Source organism: Ixodes scapularis, unplaced genomic scaffold, assembly GCF_016920785.2.
Source record: "Ixodes scapularis isolate PalLabHiFi unplaced genomic scaffold, ASM1692078v2 PGA_scaffold10__122_contigs__length_95168666, whole genome shotgun sequence".
Taxonomy (NCBI): Eukaryota; Metazoa; Arthropoda; class Arachnida; order Ixodida; family Ixodidae; genus Ixodes; species Ixodes scapularis.
The window spans coordinates 2,866,260-2,881,640 of NW_024609836.1; the positions used below are offsets into that span (position 1 = coordinate 2,866,260).

General features: G+C 48.2%; 1 protein-coding gene and 1 long non-coding RNA gene across 2 annotated transcripts; one reads left to right on the forward strand and one right to left on the reverse strand.

The window, feature by feature from the left end:
- The first annotated feature begins 1,638 nt into the window (after positions 1–1,638).
- Positions 1,639–7,127, forward strand: LOC121834845. Its single transcript, XR_006077352.1, has 6 exons — positions 1,639–1,867; positions 1,983–2,086; positions 4,060–4,184; positions 6,008–6,158; positions 6,254–6,354; positions 6,887–7,127. It is a non-coding gene; the product is annotated as an uncharacterized LOC121834845 (long non-coding RNA).
- Positions 7,128–10,403: 3,276 nt separating this feature from the next.
- On the reverse strand, positions 10,404–11,114 carry LOC120840922. The gene has a single exon (XM_040211708.1). It carries the CDS (start codon positions 11,112–11,114, stop codon positions 10,404–10,406), a length of 711 nt encoding a protein of 236 aa, XP_040067642.1.
- Positions 11,115–15,381: the final 4,267 nt, after the last annotated feature.

The window sequence follows — 15,381 nt, forward strand, 5'->3', positions numbered from 1 at the left end:
GTCCTTTTGTTTTCCAGGATGTTTCAGTAACAGTAATAGCGTAAACGATTGCACCAACTGGATTATGTATTCACATTAGACTTTGCTCCGTTTTATTCAGTTTTACCTGGTTTCGGAGCGGAACGTTCTCGTTTTTGTATAAATTTCGCTCCAGAACCGAGCAAATCAGAGTAAAACCGGGTCAAAAACAGAATAACACTGACTCAAAAATCCTATTATCATCTTTCACGATTGGTCCAAAGCTCTCCGACTTCCGACGTCGGGACTTTAAAACTTTGGCGGAGTTGGCGAAAAAATGCGATACTTCAGGCTTCCATTTTGCCATGTGAACGTATCCTGTTTGAGCCAGAGGCTACGCGCTCGTTCTGGGGCGGCAGATCACGTGCACATTCTATCGTGGGCATGCTTTTTATTAACAGAAAAGAAAAGCCGGTAGTGCCGAATAACATCCAATAATTATTGACACCATAGAAGTCATTAAAAAAAGCACATAAAATGCACACACACACACGCGAAATAAGGATGACCTTCCCGAAATTATGATTGCACCTTGTTTCGCGCACAGTAATTGTCAGGCAGCGCTTTCCACTTTGTAGTTGAGCAAGGAAGTTCCTTTTTGAAAGGTATTTTACGCGCTTGTTGGCAGTTTGGGCCTTTAGTTTGGCTTCGGGCTTCCCAATGTTGTAGTTTTCCTTGATGCCGGGAAGAGTGTACACTCCAGCAATGAAGTTTTCTAGATTCAAAAGCCCTTCATTTTGCGTCCAATTAAAATGAAGGCCAGCCGAAACAGGGTACGTCAGACTCGTTACATTCGTCTTTGGCAGTAGCCTTTTCGGAAACTTGGACAGGAAATTGGTCTTCAAATCTCCCGTCACTTTCACAATTTTATCACTTGTGTCTTCACTAACTGGCCCAGTACTGTGACCGCTTCTGGTTTCATTGGTACTACTTAGTTCACGGGGAGTTTTTGTCTCACCGTGTTCCGAGACAACCGAGCTTACAGAAACTGCTGTCGGCGACGTCGGTTCTGGTCCTTGGCTTGTTGTAGCATTTTTCAGGACACAACCACACAACTTCGTCTCAGGACTGTTGTCCTTGGCAAGCTGGGTATACTTAGTGGCTCCAAGTATATTTTTTTGTTTGGGTTCATGGTCGCACAGCGCGACACCCTACGTGTCTCAAATCCAAATTTTAAAATTCGCACCAATGTCGTCCCGCAGCAAATGCAATTTTCTAATTAAAATGACAAATAAAAATTACTCCGTTATAATTTTAATATATATTCAGTATTTACATTTGACAATTAAGTAATACCATAATTTTTAGAAACGTTTATTATTTTCTTAAGTGCATCAGTCACACTTGCGGGCTTGCTGGAGTCAATAGAGTGAACAGTGGGGTCACCCCGGTCACCCGCATGACATATAAAACCAAAATAAGTTTTCAAAGTGCAATTTATGCAAATTTTTTTGCTAAATTAAGGTCAATAAGTAAATGTTTTAAGTATTCGTTTACTTCAGCAAACAAAAACAAGAGTTAAAATACGAAGTATTATAGTCACATGATACATCCCCTGCGTCAGGAAGTGGTCCGACGTGATAAACTGAACGGTCCGGCCGGAGGACAAGGAACTTGGAAGCATGGAAGAAGAACCGAAGCTGCCGAAGCAACGTTCGCGGGAAGTCTAACCGCTTGAAGCACGTTGCAGAGTCGAGACCAGTTGAGCGGCCGGAATTTTACGAACGATTATGCAAGCGTACGTCTCGAGGACGACCATGAGCCACATATCATCTCAAATTTCTGCCCGTCAAGCCTTGTGACGAAACGGAATCGGACTTCTTCAAGGCGCGGATCCTAAAGTTGTTTGGTAAGTTCTAGTCTCCACACGCGTTGTGCCCAGTCTAGTGACCATCTCCTCTAAGTTAAAAATTGCAGCTTTAAGCACAATATGTGGGAGTAACTCTCGGCGCCGGTTGTTTCAGGATCGCAGAGTGACGCGGAAACCCAGTGACAGTAAGCGGGTGCTAGTACCTCCGACGAGATGAGTGACTGCCCGGGAGGGCTGGAGGAAGCTTGTATGAGACAGGTAATTGTAATTTCATTTTCGCGCTTGCGATGCAATTCATAAGACGTATTTTAAATTTGAGATTTTCTTTAGTTATGCCGCCACAAGTACAAGGAATTTCATTGATAGGGGTGCCGTGTGTTCGTTTTCATATGCCCAGAAACTAGGTAAAGGTTATGTGTTTTAACATTTTTTCTGTGCTGATAGGCTTAAGGTTAGAATGAATTATATCTGTCAAGGCGTGGCGCAGTCTGTGTCTATTTGGAGAAGAGGTATGTGCGTGCGTGCGTGCGTGCGTGCATGCTTGTTCGTTTGTTTGTTAGTTCGTTGGGGGAGAGAGGAGATGAAGAAGAGGAGGATGAGGTATCACGTCGAATCATTCAAATCGTTAATTCTGACAGTAATGAGGTAAGAAGGATACCTGCTAGTTACACCGGTTCTGTTTTGTGCCAAACTCAAATTGCGTTTTGCCGCGTAAATATTGCTACAATATTTTTTTCATCAACAAAATTAATTTTGAGGCATGCCGTTGACAAATAGGACCCCTGTTTTCAATCCCAGTCCAGGTTATTCGCGACTCCAGCGAACTATAGATGGCGCGCTGCTCAGGCAAAATTCGGACGAAAGAAGGTCGTTTTCGTTGTTCAGCATGCGGACCATCACAAATTCCTGCACTGCAGCGTAAAATCAGTGTTACATTTAATGCAAAGTGATTTTTCGACCCTAGAAACGTTTGTCTACTCAGTGCGTAGGAAGGACCCGGTGGAATCATTAAAATAATTACTGGAAACAATGTTTGTTTCTATGCTGCCTACGAGAACCAAGCAGCGATAGCAGACGACAGAGTCGGGACAACCTCCTCTCCTGATCTTCTCGGCGCTGCCGCTACGCGGCGTCGATTTTGCTGGAGTCACGAATATTGCGCTGGTAAATTTCCTGTACATAGTGCTGCTTCAAAGATGAACTGAAGTTTCTGTCTTCTATGTGTGCATTGGCAATGACATGTGGCTCAACAAGACTTCACACACAAAGTTCTCAAATAGAAGAGGGAATCAATGTTCATCCGGTAAGGTTTGGTAATTATCTCCGCCACAGATGGCCTCCTTGGCGAGTTGTAACCGGCAGACCTTCAAACCGCACAAAGGCTAAGCAAAGCCACAACTGGATGCAGCAAGACTAAAAGCTTTATAATATACTGTAAGGACTATGGCTTTATAGCCTTTTATAGCAAAACATACTGATCTGAAAAGCGTTTGTAGTTATTTTAAAGTGGTATACGGAAACTTTGTTGTATTGTATTAATTCTGGTTCACTGCACAGTTAAAAGGTTTGTCTTCGTTTGCTGCCAGAGAAATATTGCTTGCGATGAACTAAATCAAAGTTATGACTGCTGGTGTCATGTACATATTCAGAACTTTTTTTATTAAAATAATTGTAATCAGGTGTTTTTATGGGTTTTAGCACTGTGATTAAGATACGTCAATGTGTTTTCTAAGAAAGACTACTAATTTGCAGTTCGTATCTTCTCCTAAAATATTTTGTAGATCTGAGCATGTATTCATACCTGAATATGTGCCAGGCATTCCCCAGTATGTGTATAATTGTTTACTAGGCCTGTAAGCTTCCCCACTACATCATTGCCGCTATGTTAGCGCTTCCCAGCTATTATTCGAGAGAGATAAGTGTTTCTCATGATCAATTAGGTTGAGATTGTTTAGCGTTAATGTTTTTGAGTCCCCCATTTTTAATTCCTGACAGAGCGCTTCAATGTCCGTTTATTTTTGGTTTGCCGCTATTTATCACCACAAGCAAAAACATCACGCCACTGGGATTAACCTGAAGCTCACCTCATGATTAACGACGCTGCCGTCCACTGTCTTAAGGTGGGCCTACGTTCATGGGTACTTGTCTAGTGGTTCTGGAGTTGATGTTGCTGAGATAACCGAGACGCCGATTTCTACGATGGCCTCTGTCAGCATCATGGTCGATTACAGCTGGCCTGAGCCCGAACCAGGCCAATCAACGTGCTGGCCCGAACCAGGCCAATCAACGTGCTGGCCCGAGCCCGGCCCGGGCCCACAGTCAAAAGTCCGAGCCCATCCCAGGCCTGGGCTTTCGGGTAAGCCCAAGCCCGTGCCCAGTGGTATAATCTTTAATCCAATCGCCATATTGAGATAAAGACGTCAAAATTCCTCAGTTTAAATGTCGGAAGTGCCTCAATAAGAGCAGGTATAAATATTAGTAGCAAATTTAATTATAAAAAAACTGCGCCGACTTTACTCAACAAGATTAACAATTTAATCAAGCGTTTCGTCTCCCATGCGGGGAACATCATCAGTGAAACCTTCAAGCAGGAATGAGCGAAAAAACTTCAACAATCTTATTTAAGCAAGTCCGCATAAACATCGGGGGAGGGGGCCGCGGTTGGAGTTGCAAGCTGATGAGTCACTTCAGATGAACCATGATTCCACCAACCTTCGTGGACTCCACCTTTGTTGTAACGCCGGAGTGGACGCATTCTCAAAGTCGAAACTGTGACCCGTATTCCAACAATGGTCTACAAGTTCCGTCTTCGCTGTGTTTGTTTAGGCAAGTGCAGCGCTTCCAGCCTGTCTCCCCAATGTAGGATGTGTCACAGTCTAGACAGTTCACTTTATACACAACACCGCACTGGGACTCTGGGGGGGTGTAATCTTTAGGTTTAGAAATGAAGTCACATAGTTTATGGTGGGGTTTCAAAGCTGTGGGGATATTCAAAGGGGCGAGGGTCCTGCGAATGGACTGAAAAGCACCTTTCAAATAGGGTATTGTTGCTTGCCCTGTCCTAAGTTGTCCATTATCCTGACTTCTTTGTCCCATCTGTTTGTGCGTGTTATCAATAAAACGTTTCGGATAATTCCGCTTCATCAGCAGGTCAACAATAACAGCATCCTCAGAAGCGCGCAAGCCGCCTCGGTGGCTCCAAGGCGAGAGCGCTGGCCTACGGATCTCCATGTGGCGGAGGCTTATTGCGGAGCAGGCGCCGTGTAACCAAGCTTTCGGTTGCACGTCAAAAGATCCCCAGGTAGTCTAAATTAATCCTCAGTCCTCCGCTGGGGCGTGCCAGATGCCTGTCGTTGGTTTAGCACGTAAATCCCCCAAATTTGACTTTTTTCTCAGCAGCGCGCAATTGAGGATTAGAAGAAATGCGTTCGGACCGGTGTAGTAGGTTTTTTACGACAGCCCTTTTATGTTCGACAGAATGATGCGAGTTAAAGCCTAAGAGGTTGCCTGTGCTTTGCTTTGCGGTACACTGTTGTATATAAGCGACCGGTACTATTTCGGAACACATTAACATACAGAAAAGGCTTTGCACCGTTCTGTTCAACTTCATGTGTGAATTGGATTGATGATTCAATGCTGTTTAAAGCTAAATGAAAGTCACAAAAGGGACATGGCAAAGGCCACGCATGCAACAAGAGCGAAGACGGAACTCGTAGACCATTGTTGGAATACGGGACACAGTTTCGACTTTGAGAATGCGTCCACTCTGGCGCGTGAACAAAGGTGGGGTCCGAGCAGGTTTGTAGAATCATGGTTCATCCGAAGTGACTCATCAGCTTGTAACTCCAGCTGCGGCCCCTCCTCAATGTGTATGCGGACTTGCTTAAATAGGACTGTTGAAGTTTCTTTCGCTCATTCCTGCTTCAAGGTTTCACCGACGATGTTTCCCACATGGGAGACGAAACGTTTGATTAAATTGTTAATCTTGTTGAGTAAAGTCAATGCAGTTTTTTATCATTATGATTCCCGGCTTTTGGAATAATTTTGCAGCACATTTAATGAAGAAATGGATGCCGATAAACACCTGCCAAGGTTGACTAAAAATAAACAGAAACATCCAATCAATTGTTATGATTGCACTAAGCGGTTGCTATGTGGATGTTTTTTTATGTTCGACAGCTCAGCAAAGTCTGCGGATCTGGTTATGCTTCCTGTACGAGACAGATCACAAAGTGGTAGCTGACTGACCAGTTGGGGCGAAAATTTGTGTGGGAAGGACGTAAGAGAAAGTTGACATTCAGGAACCTTCACCTTGCTGAGTGCATCATAAGTAAGTAATCTCTGGAACAGTAGTGCAGATCGCTTCATATGGAACCAGATTTATGGAATTGTTGGTGTCATACTTCTGTTGCTTTCTTTTATCAGATGCAGTGCAGAGCTGCCATAAATGTGAAGACTTCAAGGTAGAAACCATGGTCACAGATTAACTTCGCCACGCACCTGCCTGACATCAGTCATCTCAAATGGTAAGCTGGTCTTAAGCTGATGTTAGCACAAAAATCAAACTTTTCTAGAACAGTAAGTATGGTGTGCAATTTCTTCAAAGCAGAATTTCTATATGAGAGTATTTGAATGCTTTAAATATTAAAGCCAGTGACACCTTTTTTGGTTTAATTTGAGAGCAAATACTACAGGTGTGAACAGTATTGAATAATTTTAAAAAAATTTTTGTTTGGAGTGTTTCTCTAAGAGGAAAAATTTCATTATGTAATAGTACCTTATTATGGATTAAAAAGAATTCATAGACAACGAATTTTAAGAACACTGACATTTGATGTAAATCTAACAAACAAAAGTTGGCAATACAGTACACATATCCAGCATGAATGTGCTTTAAAAACAAGGCATAAAATACTTGTGATTTATTTACATCAGTTCCAATTCTTGCATATTTGAGTCACTTCACTTTGAACTTCACTGTTTTATTAGTTTTGTTTCAAAGAATGGTAAACCACTGCTCACATATCTTTAACGTAACATTTTTTCGTTGCTTTTCAGGAACATTTTGCACCACAGGAGAGAGAGATGTGAACTGCCTTAAGTGGGCCTTTAATGTGCTGAGCTTTTTATTATGTTCATCAGACATTTTTTTTAAGCAAAGTATCCTGCATTGTTCAGTAAGTATACTTCATTTTGAAAACCTCATGCTGTCTATGCAGCATTGTTCAAAAATTATACTTTATTTTAAAAGCATCAAGCACTGCTCGTCTGTCTAACAGTAACAATAAAGAGTTAATGGCGATTTGTTTGGCACTGCAACTTTTTCCACAGAACGGATGTGCATGCCTGACAGGCTGGGCAGGAATTTAGTGCGCTACTCACGTTCAAAGTTACGCTGCAAGACTGCAGCGGCATCTTTTGCCATGCAGTCGGTGCTACAGCTCTCATGGAATTCTGGTATCCTTGTCACTAGAGCATATGACTACTGAAGCCTTAGACTTCAGTAGTCAATTCCTCAGGGCCGTTCGTCATAGCTTACGACAATGTTTGTGTCCAGTATTTCAGTTCTCTCGCATGCGGCGAGGTCCACCTCACTAAAACGAGTCAGCATCAGTAGTGTCGCCTTCCTTGTCAGTGTAGTCTGCATTGATCCTGTGGTAAAACTTCTGAGCTTGATGGTGAAAAAAAAACTTCAATATAAAGAATGTCTGCTGCGGGCCTGGTTGCTACATTATACATCTGTAATGCGCCATTTGGGTATACATTGAGAGCATGCACGGGCCATACAGCAAATCTGCCCTCTGAGCTCTTGTTTTGTAAATAATTGGACCCTTATCCGTTTAAATTTTTCTGTAGGACAGTTTACATGCTATATGCTAGCATAAAATGAAGGCTGCTTAGGCACTTCCTTGCCCTCTTGGCATAGGGCTGGTCGCTATACCAGGAAAGGTAATATTTCTGAGGTATGTACATGGTACATCCACAGGATCAGGCTGAACATCCTACAATGGTCCTGAATGTCCATCCGCATCAACCAGATTGCGTTAGTGGTACGTTTTCTGGGGAACCATTTTGCACTGCGCAGTAGATACTTTCAATGTTGGATGAATCGTAGCAGATATCCACTGGATATGTTAAATGTCCGAACAACACATCTCTCTGATGTTTAATAGACGGTTGCTGGTTGACTGGGTACCATCAAACCAATGTGCACCGGGGCACCTGTTGTCAATTGCCGCTCATTGGTTTTCGCTTCCTAAACGCCATCAACCCAATGTGCACAGGGGTGCCTGTCGTCAATTGCCGCTTATTGGTTTTCGCCCCATAAATACCATCAATCCAATGTGCACAGGGGGGCCTGTTGCCAATAGCCGCTCATTAGTTTTTGCCCCATAAATACCATCGACCCAATGTGCACAGGAGCACCTGTTGCCAATTGCTGCTCATTGGTTTTTGCCCCATAAATGCCCTCAATGCAATGTGCACTGGGGTACCTGTTGCCAATTGCTGCTCATTGGTTTTTGTTTCATATATGCAATCAGCCCAATGTGAATTACCTAAAGGATTACCAATTCAGCCCAATGTGAATTCCCTAAAGGATTACCAATTGGTGCACCTAGGTTTTTGTTTCATAAATGCATATTGCTCAATGTGTCTGGACCTACAGTTGCACATTGGTTCAATGTGAATTTTGGCCTCATTTCACATCGCCCATTTCCAGCAGGGCGTCCCTGCGACGAAGGTTGTAGCGGCCCGCGTCGACGCGTTGCTGGTCTTGAATCATGAGTCGGGCGAGCTGGCGGACTTCTTCGGCACGTTGAGCAACCGCCTGGGCGTCGTCGCTCTCATTGTCAGATGGCTCATGGGGCAGCATTGCGTCCAGCATGGTCGTTACCTTCCGACCATGTACCAGCTGGAAAGGGGTGAATCCAGTGGTCTCCTGAACCGCCGTATTGTAGGCAAACGTGACGTAGGGCAACACCTCGTCCCACGTCTTGTGCTCTACGTCGACGTACATAGAGATCATATCGGCGATTGTCTTGTTGAGAGTCGTTCGGTCAGCCCGTTGGTCTGCGGGTGGTATGCAGTGGTTCAACGATGGCCGGTGCCACTGAGACGAAGGATCTCTTGCGTCAGCTGGGCCATGAACGAAGATCCGCGATCTGTAATCAGAGCTTCGGGTGCGCCGTGCCGGAGGACGATGGACTCGATGAAAAACTTGGCGACTTCCACAGCAGTCCCTGAAGGAAGAGCTTTCGTTTCGGCGTACCGCGTGAGATAATCTGTGGCGACGATGATCCAGCGGTTCCCCGATGTCGAAGGCGGAAAAGGACCAAGTAGATCCATTCCGATATGCTGGAAGGGTGTAGTTGGAGGAGAAATGGGCTGCAGAAGTCCGGCCGGCCTCGTCGGCGGTTTCTTGCGTCGCTGGCACTCGTGGCATGATCGTGTGTATAGGTGGACGGTCTTGGGGAGCTTCGGCCAGTAATACTTTTCACGAATGCGGGCCAGTGTCCGGCTGTAACCAAGGTGTCCGGATGTCGGGTCGTCGTGGCAGGCTTGGAAGATCTCCTCTCGTAGGTCACTCGGGATTACCAGCAACCACGGTGTGTTGTTGTCGCCGAAGTTCTCTTTGTAGAGTACACCTTGTCGGATGGCGAAGGTCGGCAGTACTCGTGATATAACACGTGGCACGGTACTCCGGCTGAGGGCAGTACGCTCGTCATTGTAGTCGGTGCAGTAGAGGAGGAGGTGCTCGGCGTCAGCAGTTTCCTGGCAGGTTTGGCATTTGGGGTTGAGATCAAGCCTGAAGCGGCCTATCCACGCTGGCGTGAAAGCGCTTCCGGTCCGCAGACGGTGGAGCACCGCAGCAGTGTGACGATCCAACCCTCGTGGGAGACGGGCTGAGAACGTGCCGTCCGCCACTCTCGGGTCCGGATTCTGTCGTGTGATGGTTCGTCTCACCAGAAGCTTGGCGTCTGAGAAACGGGGAACTGTAGAAAGCGGACATCCGGGGTCTTTGTGAGCCTGCGCTGCTAGGGAATCGGCGACTTCGTTTCCCCTGATACCACAACTGGGGATCCACTGGAAGATAATCTCGTGGCCTTTCTCCCGGAGATCGGCTGCATCTTGTGCGACTGACCGCGCCAGAGGCGTAGCCCTTTCTAGCCCCGATAGTAGCCCGAGAGCCGCTCTTGAGTCCAGAGGCGCAGCCTCTGGACTCAAGAGCGGACAGGCTGAGCCCAGAGGCGCAGCCTGTCCGAATTCCCCAGAGGGCAAGTCGTATGGCCGCCAGCTCCGCGGTAGTAGAGGATGCCTGATGGGACAGGCGCTCGTGTATACCTACGGCTGCAGCCTCAAAGAAGGCCGCTGCTGTTGCTGTGCCTCCAGATGGGTCTACCGACCCGTCGGTAAAAACGCGTGTCCGCCCATCGTACTCCGCATCCAAGTGACTTTCCGTCAGCTGCTGAGCGGTTACCACTGCTGCGCTCTTCTTGGTCCGCAGCCCTGGTATGCTGATACTAACCCTCAGAGGGTGAGGATCTGTGTGTAGTGTTGGAAGTGGCGCTAGCGGTCATGGTGTACCCGCGATGTCATTTAAAGTGCAGAGCTGCGCTCCCAGTTCCGAAGCTGTACGTTCGGCGATGCCTATCAAGAGCGTGATGGTAGAGTCGCAGTTGCTCTTTCGGATGAGATGTCCGAGCGCTCGTTCTTGCAGAAGGTTTTCAACGGTATTCATACCTGCTTCGGTAAGAGTGTGTCGTGACGATGCCGAACGGGGAACTCCGATGCAAATTCTTAGAGTTACGCGTTGCGCTCTCTCTAGGTTCTCGATCTGATTGCCGCTCAGTCGAATGAGCGGTAAGGCGTAGAGTGGGCGAGCCAGAATGAGACCCTTGTATAGCTGTAGTAGCATTTGTTGTGATGTGCCCCAGGTAGTTCCACCAAGCGCGCGGAGGATATTTGTGTGCGTTCGCATCCTCTGGAGCACCACCTGCGTTGCTGGGCCCCAGGATAGCCTCCAGTCCAAGGTGAGTCCTAGGTACGTGACTGTCTTCTCCACTCTCACCGGGACATCTCCGATGAACAGGGTCGGTTGGAACTTTGAGGGTCTCCTTGGCGCGTAGCATAGAGCAACAGTCTTTTCTGCCGATGTTGTCAGACCCAGTTGATGCAAGTGGTACACAGTGTTTGTAAGTGCTCTCTGGAGGGCGCGTGCCATCCGTTGCCTAGGGTAGCCTGGGGCCGTGGACCAGAGCACCACGTCGTCCGCATAGACAGCCATGCTTATCGGGAGTGCTGGTTCCTCGCCTACTCTTGCTGCGGCTGGGAGTGATGCAACCGCCAGTGCAAACAGGAGCGGACTGACCACGCTCCCTTGGGGAACGCCATGGTCGACTCGTCGGGGCTTGCTCAGCGCTCCGCCGGCCTTTACGCACATGGTGCGTTCAGTGAGGAATGCGCAAATGTAGTTAAGAGGTCGTCCACATACCCCGAAACGACGCAGAGCTGAGATGATGATTCGGTGCGGGAGGGCGTCGAAGGCTTTGCGGACGTCTAGGAAAACGGTCATCGCCGACCAACCTTGTGCTTTGGCCTCGTCCAGCGAGCTGGTGATGTCACCAATTGCGTCCGCGGTGTTCCTGTGGTGGCGGAGCCCCGAGAAGCAGTCTGGCAGAGCCCCGGCCGCCTCAAGGTGGTAGACTAGGCGACGTAGCACCATTCGTTACATCACTTTGCCGAGGCATGATGTCAATGAGATGGGCCTATAGGAGCTGAGTTGGTCTTGGGGTTTCCCGGGTTTGAGTAGTGGTACCGTGGTTGCTTCTCTTTAGGCTTCTGGTATTTTAGAGGTCCTCCACACATGATTGATTAGAGTCAGCATTGCTGGGACAGCCGACTCGTTAACGTTTCTCAATGCTTGGTTGGTGATTCCGTCTGGGCCTGGGGCCGCACGGTGTCTCGGGAGAGCATCGAGAACGTGCTGCAGTTCGTGCAGGGTGAAGTCTTCGTCTGGCTGCTGCATGGGGGTCGCTGTTGGGTGACGGAACTTGCTCCAACCCTGGGGGGGCGGGCTGGCAGCCGGCAGTCGTGGAACCTCAGTAAATGCATCCGCGAGTAGTTCGGCCATCTCTGTTGATTGAAGGTTCATTGCCACGGCCATTCCAAGAACAGGGTTTTGGGAGATTGGGCTACCTGCCAGTGTTCTCGCCATCCGCCAGGCCCGGCTTCCTCCGGCTGGTTTGTCTAAGGTGGTGCATTTGAGGCGCCATTGTCGGCGTGCTAGTTTTTTACCGTGCCTCCTGAACTTGGCATCCAGTCGCCGGATCTCCAGTACACCTGGTAGTACATCTGGTAGAACATCTGGTAGTACCAGTACATCTGCCGGATCTCCAGTGGCCCATGACCGTCGCTGGGCGCGACGTCTTTTTGCCCGCAGTTCTAGCCATTTGTGGTCGGGGTTGGGACGTGTTGCTGGCACTCTGACTTCGTGGGTGACCCATTGGAGGACGCGGGAGAGCGTTTCCGGGGTGAAGGATCGTCCTTCCAGCGCTTCTTCGAGCAGGGTACGGAAGCGATCCCAGTCGACGACGTGGCAAGTCTTCGGAGGAGCTTTTGGCGGCCTTCCGATGACAATGGGTAGATGATCACTTCCCCAGCTGTCTGCCTGAGGAGTTGCATTGAGACGTAGGGCCCAAGTCGTGAAAGTCAGAACAATTACGCTTCCCGTCACTCCAGGCCGTACAAATGTCGGGTTCCCACTTGTAATATTTCTGAGGTCGAGCCTATCTAGCATTGCCTGCAGCTCTCGACCTCGCCGAGAGTCCTTTCTGTCCCCCCAGGACTGTGAATGGGCATTGAAGTCGCCGGCAATTATAACCTCTCCCTTGGCCCGTGCGCGAATGTCCGCGAGTACATGGACGTCCCAAGGTACATTAGGGGCCACGTACGCCGAGACGATGGTCAGGTAACGGTCTCCAAATTCCAATTTTACTGCCACAAAATCTGCTCCTTCACTGCAAAGATCGCTGAGGTCTATCTCTATCTGTCGTAGGTTTCGTCGAACTAGGAGGGCTGCTCGCGGTGTCACGCCCGCCACCAGAGGCCTGCTGCAGTAAACTACGTGACCCGCAATGCGTATGCTGCCGGCTGGCATTCTGGGTTCCTGGAGGGCCACAGCATTGTAGGCGTAGTGTAAAACGTGGTCGCGAAGCTCTGGGAGTCTCGTTCTCAAGCCGTTACAGATTCACTGGAGGGCGGAACAGGTGCGAGGCTGGGGGCGGGCTGTAGGTCTTCTAGTAGTGTCCCCAATCGTGGATGTCTGTGGATTGGTAGTTAAAGCTTTCTCTTAGAATGATTGATACCCGAGATTGGTCTTTGGGTCGGGCTTCATTGTTGTAGTAGAAGAAATAAGAAAATATCTGTACCTCTAGAGGAAAAATGTTAGATTTTTGTATCACTGCACTCCGTCTCGCCTGTAAGAGCTCAGGGAAACGAGTTTGAAGGTTATTTATATTCCTCTCAGGTATGAATGAATGTTTTTGGTGACGAACGCACGTAAGTTGCTTGCTGCACTGGTTCCCTCCCGGTTTCACAGTGATGTCACAAGTGGAAGTATCATTTGAAGAAATGTAAGTATCCAACGTGACCATTCCGAATTCACTGTTGCTAGCAGCGTGCAAGCCATGTTAGTTGCTGCCTTAAGAAGAGGAATCCAACCCTGGCTTGGTGGTGTTGTTCTTGGTGGTGGTGGACGGGACCTCTCCGAAGAACGTTGGTGGTTGGCACCTTCAGACACTGTGGCCTCAGTAGTGGTTTCTTGTGGTCTTTCGTCTGAATTCTGCCCATTGTTGGTAATGCCTGCCCTTGGCTTGCCTTTTCCCTGTCCCTTTGAAATAGAAGCGTATGTGTCTTGGTTCTGTCCCTGCTTCCCGGTTTCCCCGGCCGCAGACATCTGGGGAAGTGGAGGAAACTCATCGCTGCCCTTTGTTGGGTTCGGAGCGTTCGGCTCTTGTAAGGCGACTTTGGCGGTGCGAAAGTCGACCGCGTGATGTCTAGCATAGTTGCGAGTTTTCCTTTCTTTCCTCCATTTTGGGCAAGATGGAGATTTGGCAGAATGGGCTTCACCACAGTTTACACACTTCTCTTGTGCGGTACAGGATTCTGTATCTGGATGAGTGCCACTGCAACGGTCGCTGACAGGAGCGTTTTTGCAGGATGCCTCGCGATGCCCGTAGCGACAGCATTTGCGGCACTGTATAGGGCGCTCTTTGAACAGGGTCACGGGATGACGCACAAGGCCAAGATAGACAAAATTTGGTAGTGCTGTACCGCAGAAGGAGATCTTCATTGCTGAGCTCTACCCAAGTCGCCGAAGTCTTAATACCCTATTTTCCGGAGATCTTAAATGCTCCCAGACATCTGCTTCGGACAGCGCGGTGTCCACTTCTGTGATTACGCCTACAGCGTAATGCCGAGGTAGTGGTTCGTAAGCTCTTACTGGAATCCCACATAGCTTCTTGCAGTCTAGAAGAGCACGCGTCGTCTGTCCATTCCTTGTATCGACTGCTATGAGGTTCAGCCGTCTGTTGTACCTTATTTCTATGATGCACTCTGGGCAGAGTAAGTTCAGAGCATCGGATACTTTTAGACTGCTCAATGACGTAATTAGAGTGTCTTCGGCAGCTGGTACAAAGATAACCGTAAGACCTTCTGTCATTAGGGTGCCTGTGCGGATTGTGCCCGTGCTGTTGCTTGAATTCGAGCTAGGTTTTTTCCGCTTTCTTGATGTCTTAGCTGGGGTCCAGCCTTCGTCATCGATGTCGGACATTTCCATGTCATTAGGGGGAATTATCACCCGCCGCTGGGATGTGGTAGCACCCCGATCCTCTAGAGTGGGACCCACAGCAGGATTTCCAGTCAGGCTGTTGTTATCAGCTTCTGATGCGGATAGTGAGTCACCGCATATGGAGGAAGGCATACTGTACCTTTCGGTGGTGGCCTTGTGATTCGAATGCAGTGAAGATGACTTGAGGGACATGGCGAGGTCGATTCACTTGCACTGGGAATGACCCAGTGCGGGAATACCCGCCAGTTGATGACCTGATAAGCGTTCTTCAATGCTGATTCAATTTCTGGCTATTAAGGCAGCTGATAACAATAAATATTCGGTTTCAACCGAACGAGGCTAGAAAAGTGCAACCTTCTTAGAGACACTTCGTCTTCCTCCCTCCCCACTGCAAAAAATCTCAATGCGATTCAATTAGTAGCTGCTGTTCGACGGTCATCATCTCTCATCGCCGCCGTCTCTCGTTGCGCAGCTGGTCACACTGCAATCACATGGTGCTTTTCGACAAGCGGTATTGTCGTCAGAAACAGTCGTCGTGCATCGCGAAGGCTACCGGGTGCTCACGGAAAACCCGTCATTGTACGCATTGGTCGAGCCATCGTTGAGCAACAAGCATCACCGCCATTTTCTACGCTCTAGAATCTTGCCCAAAGCTTCTTCCCCTTCGTGCAATAGAGACAGAAGTTAAAAGCACGAGCACATC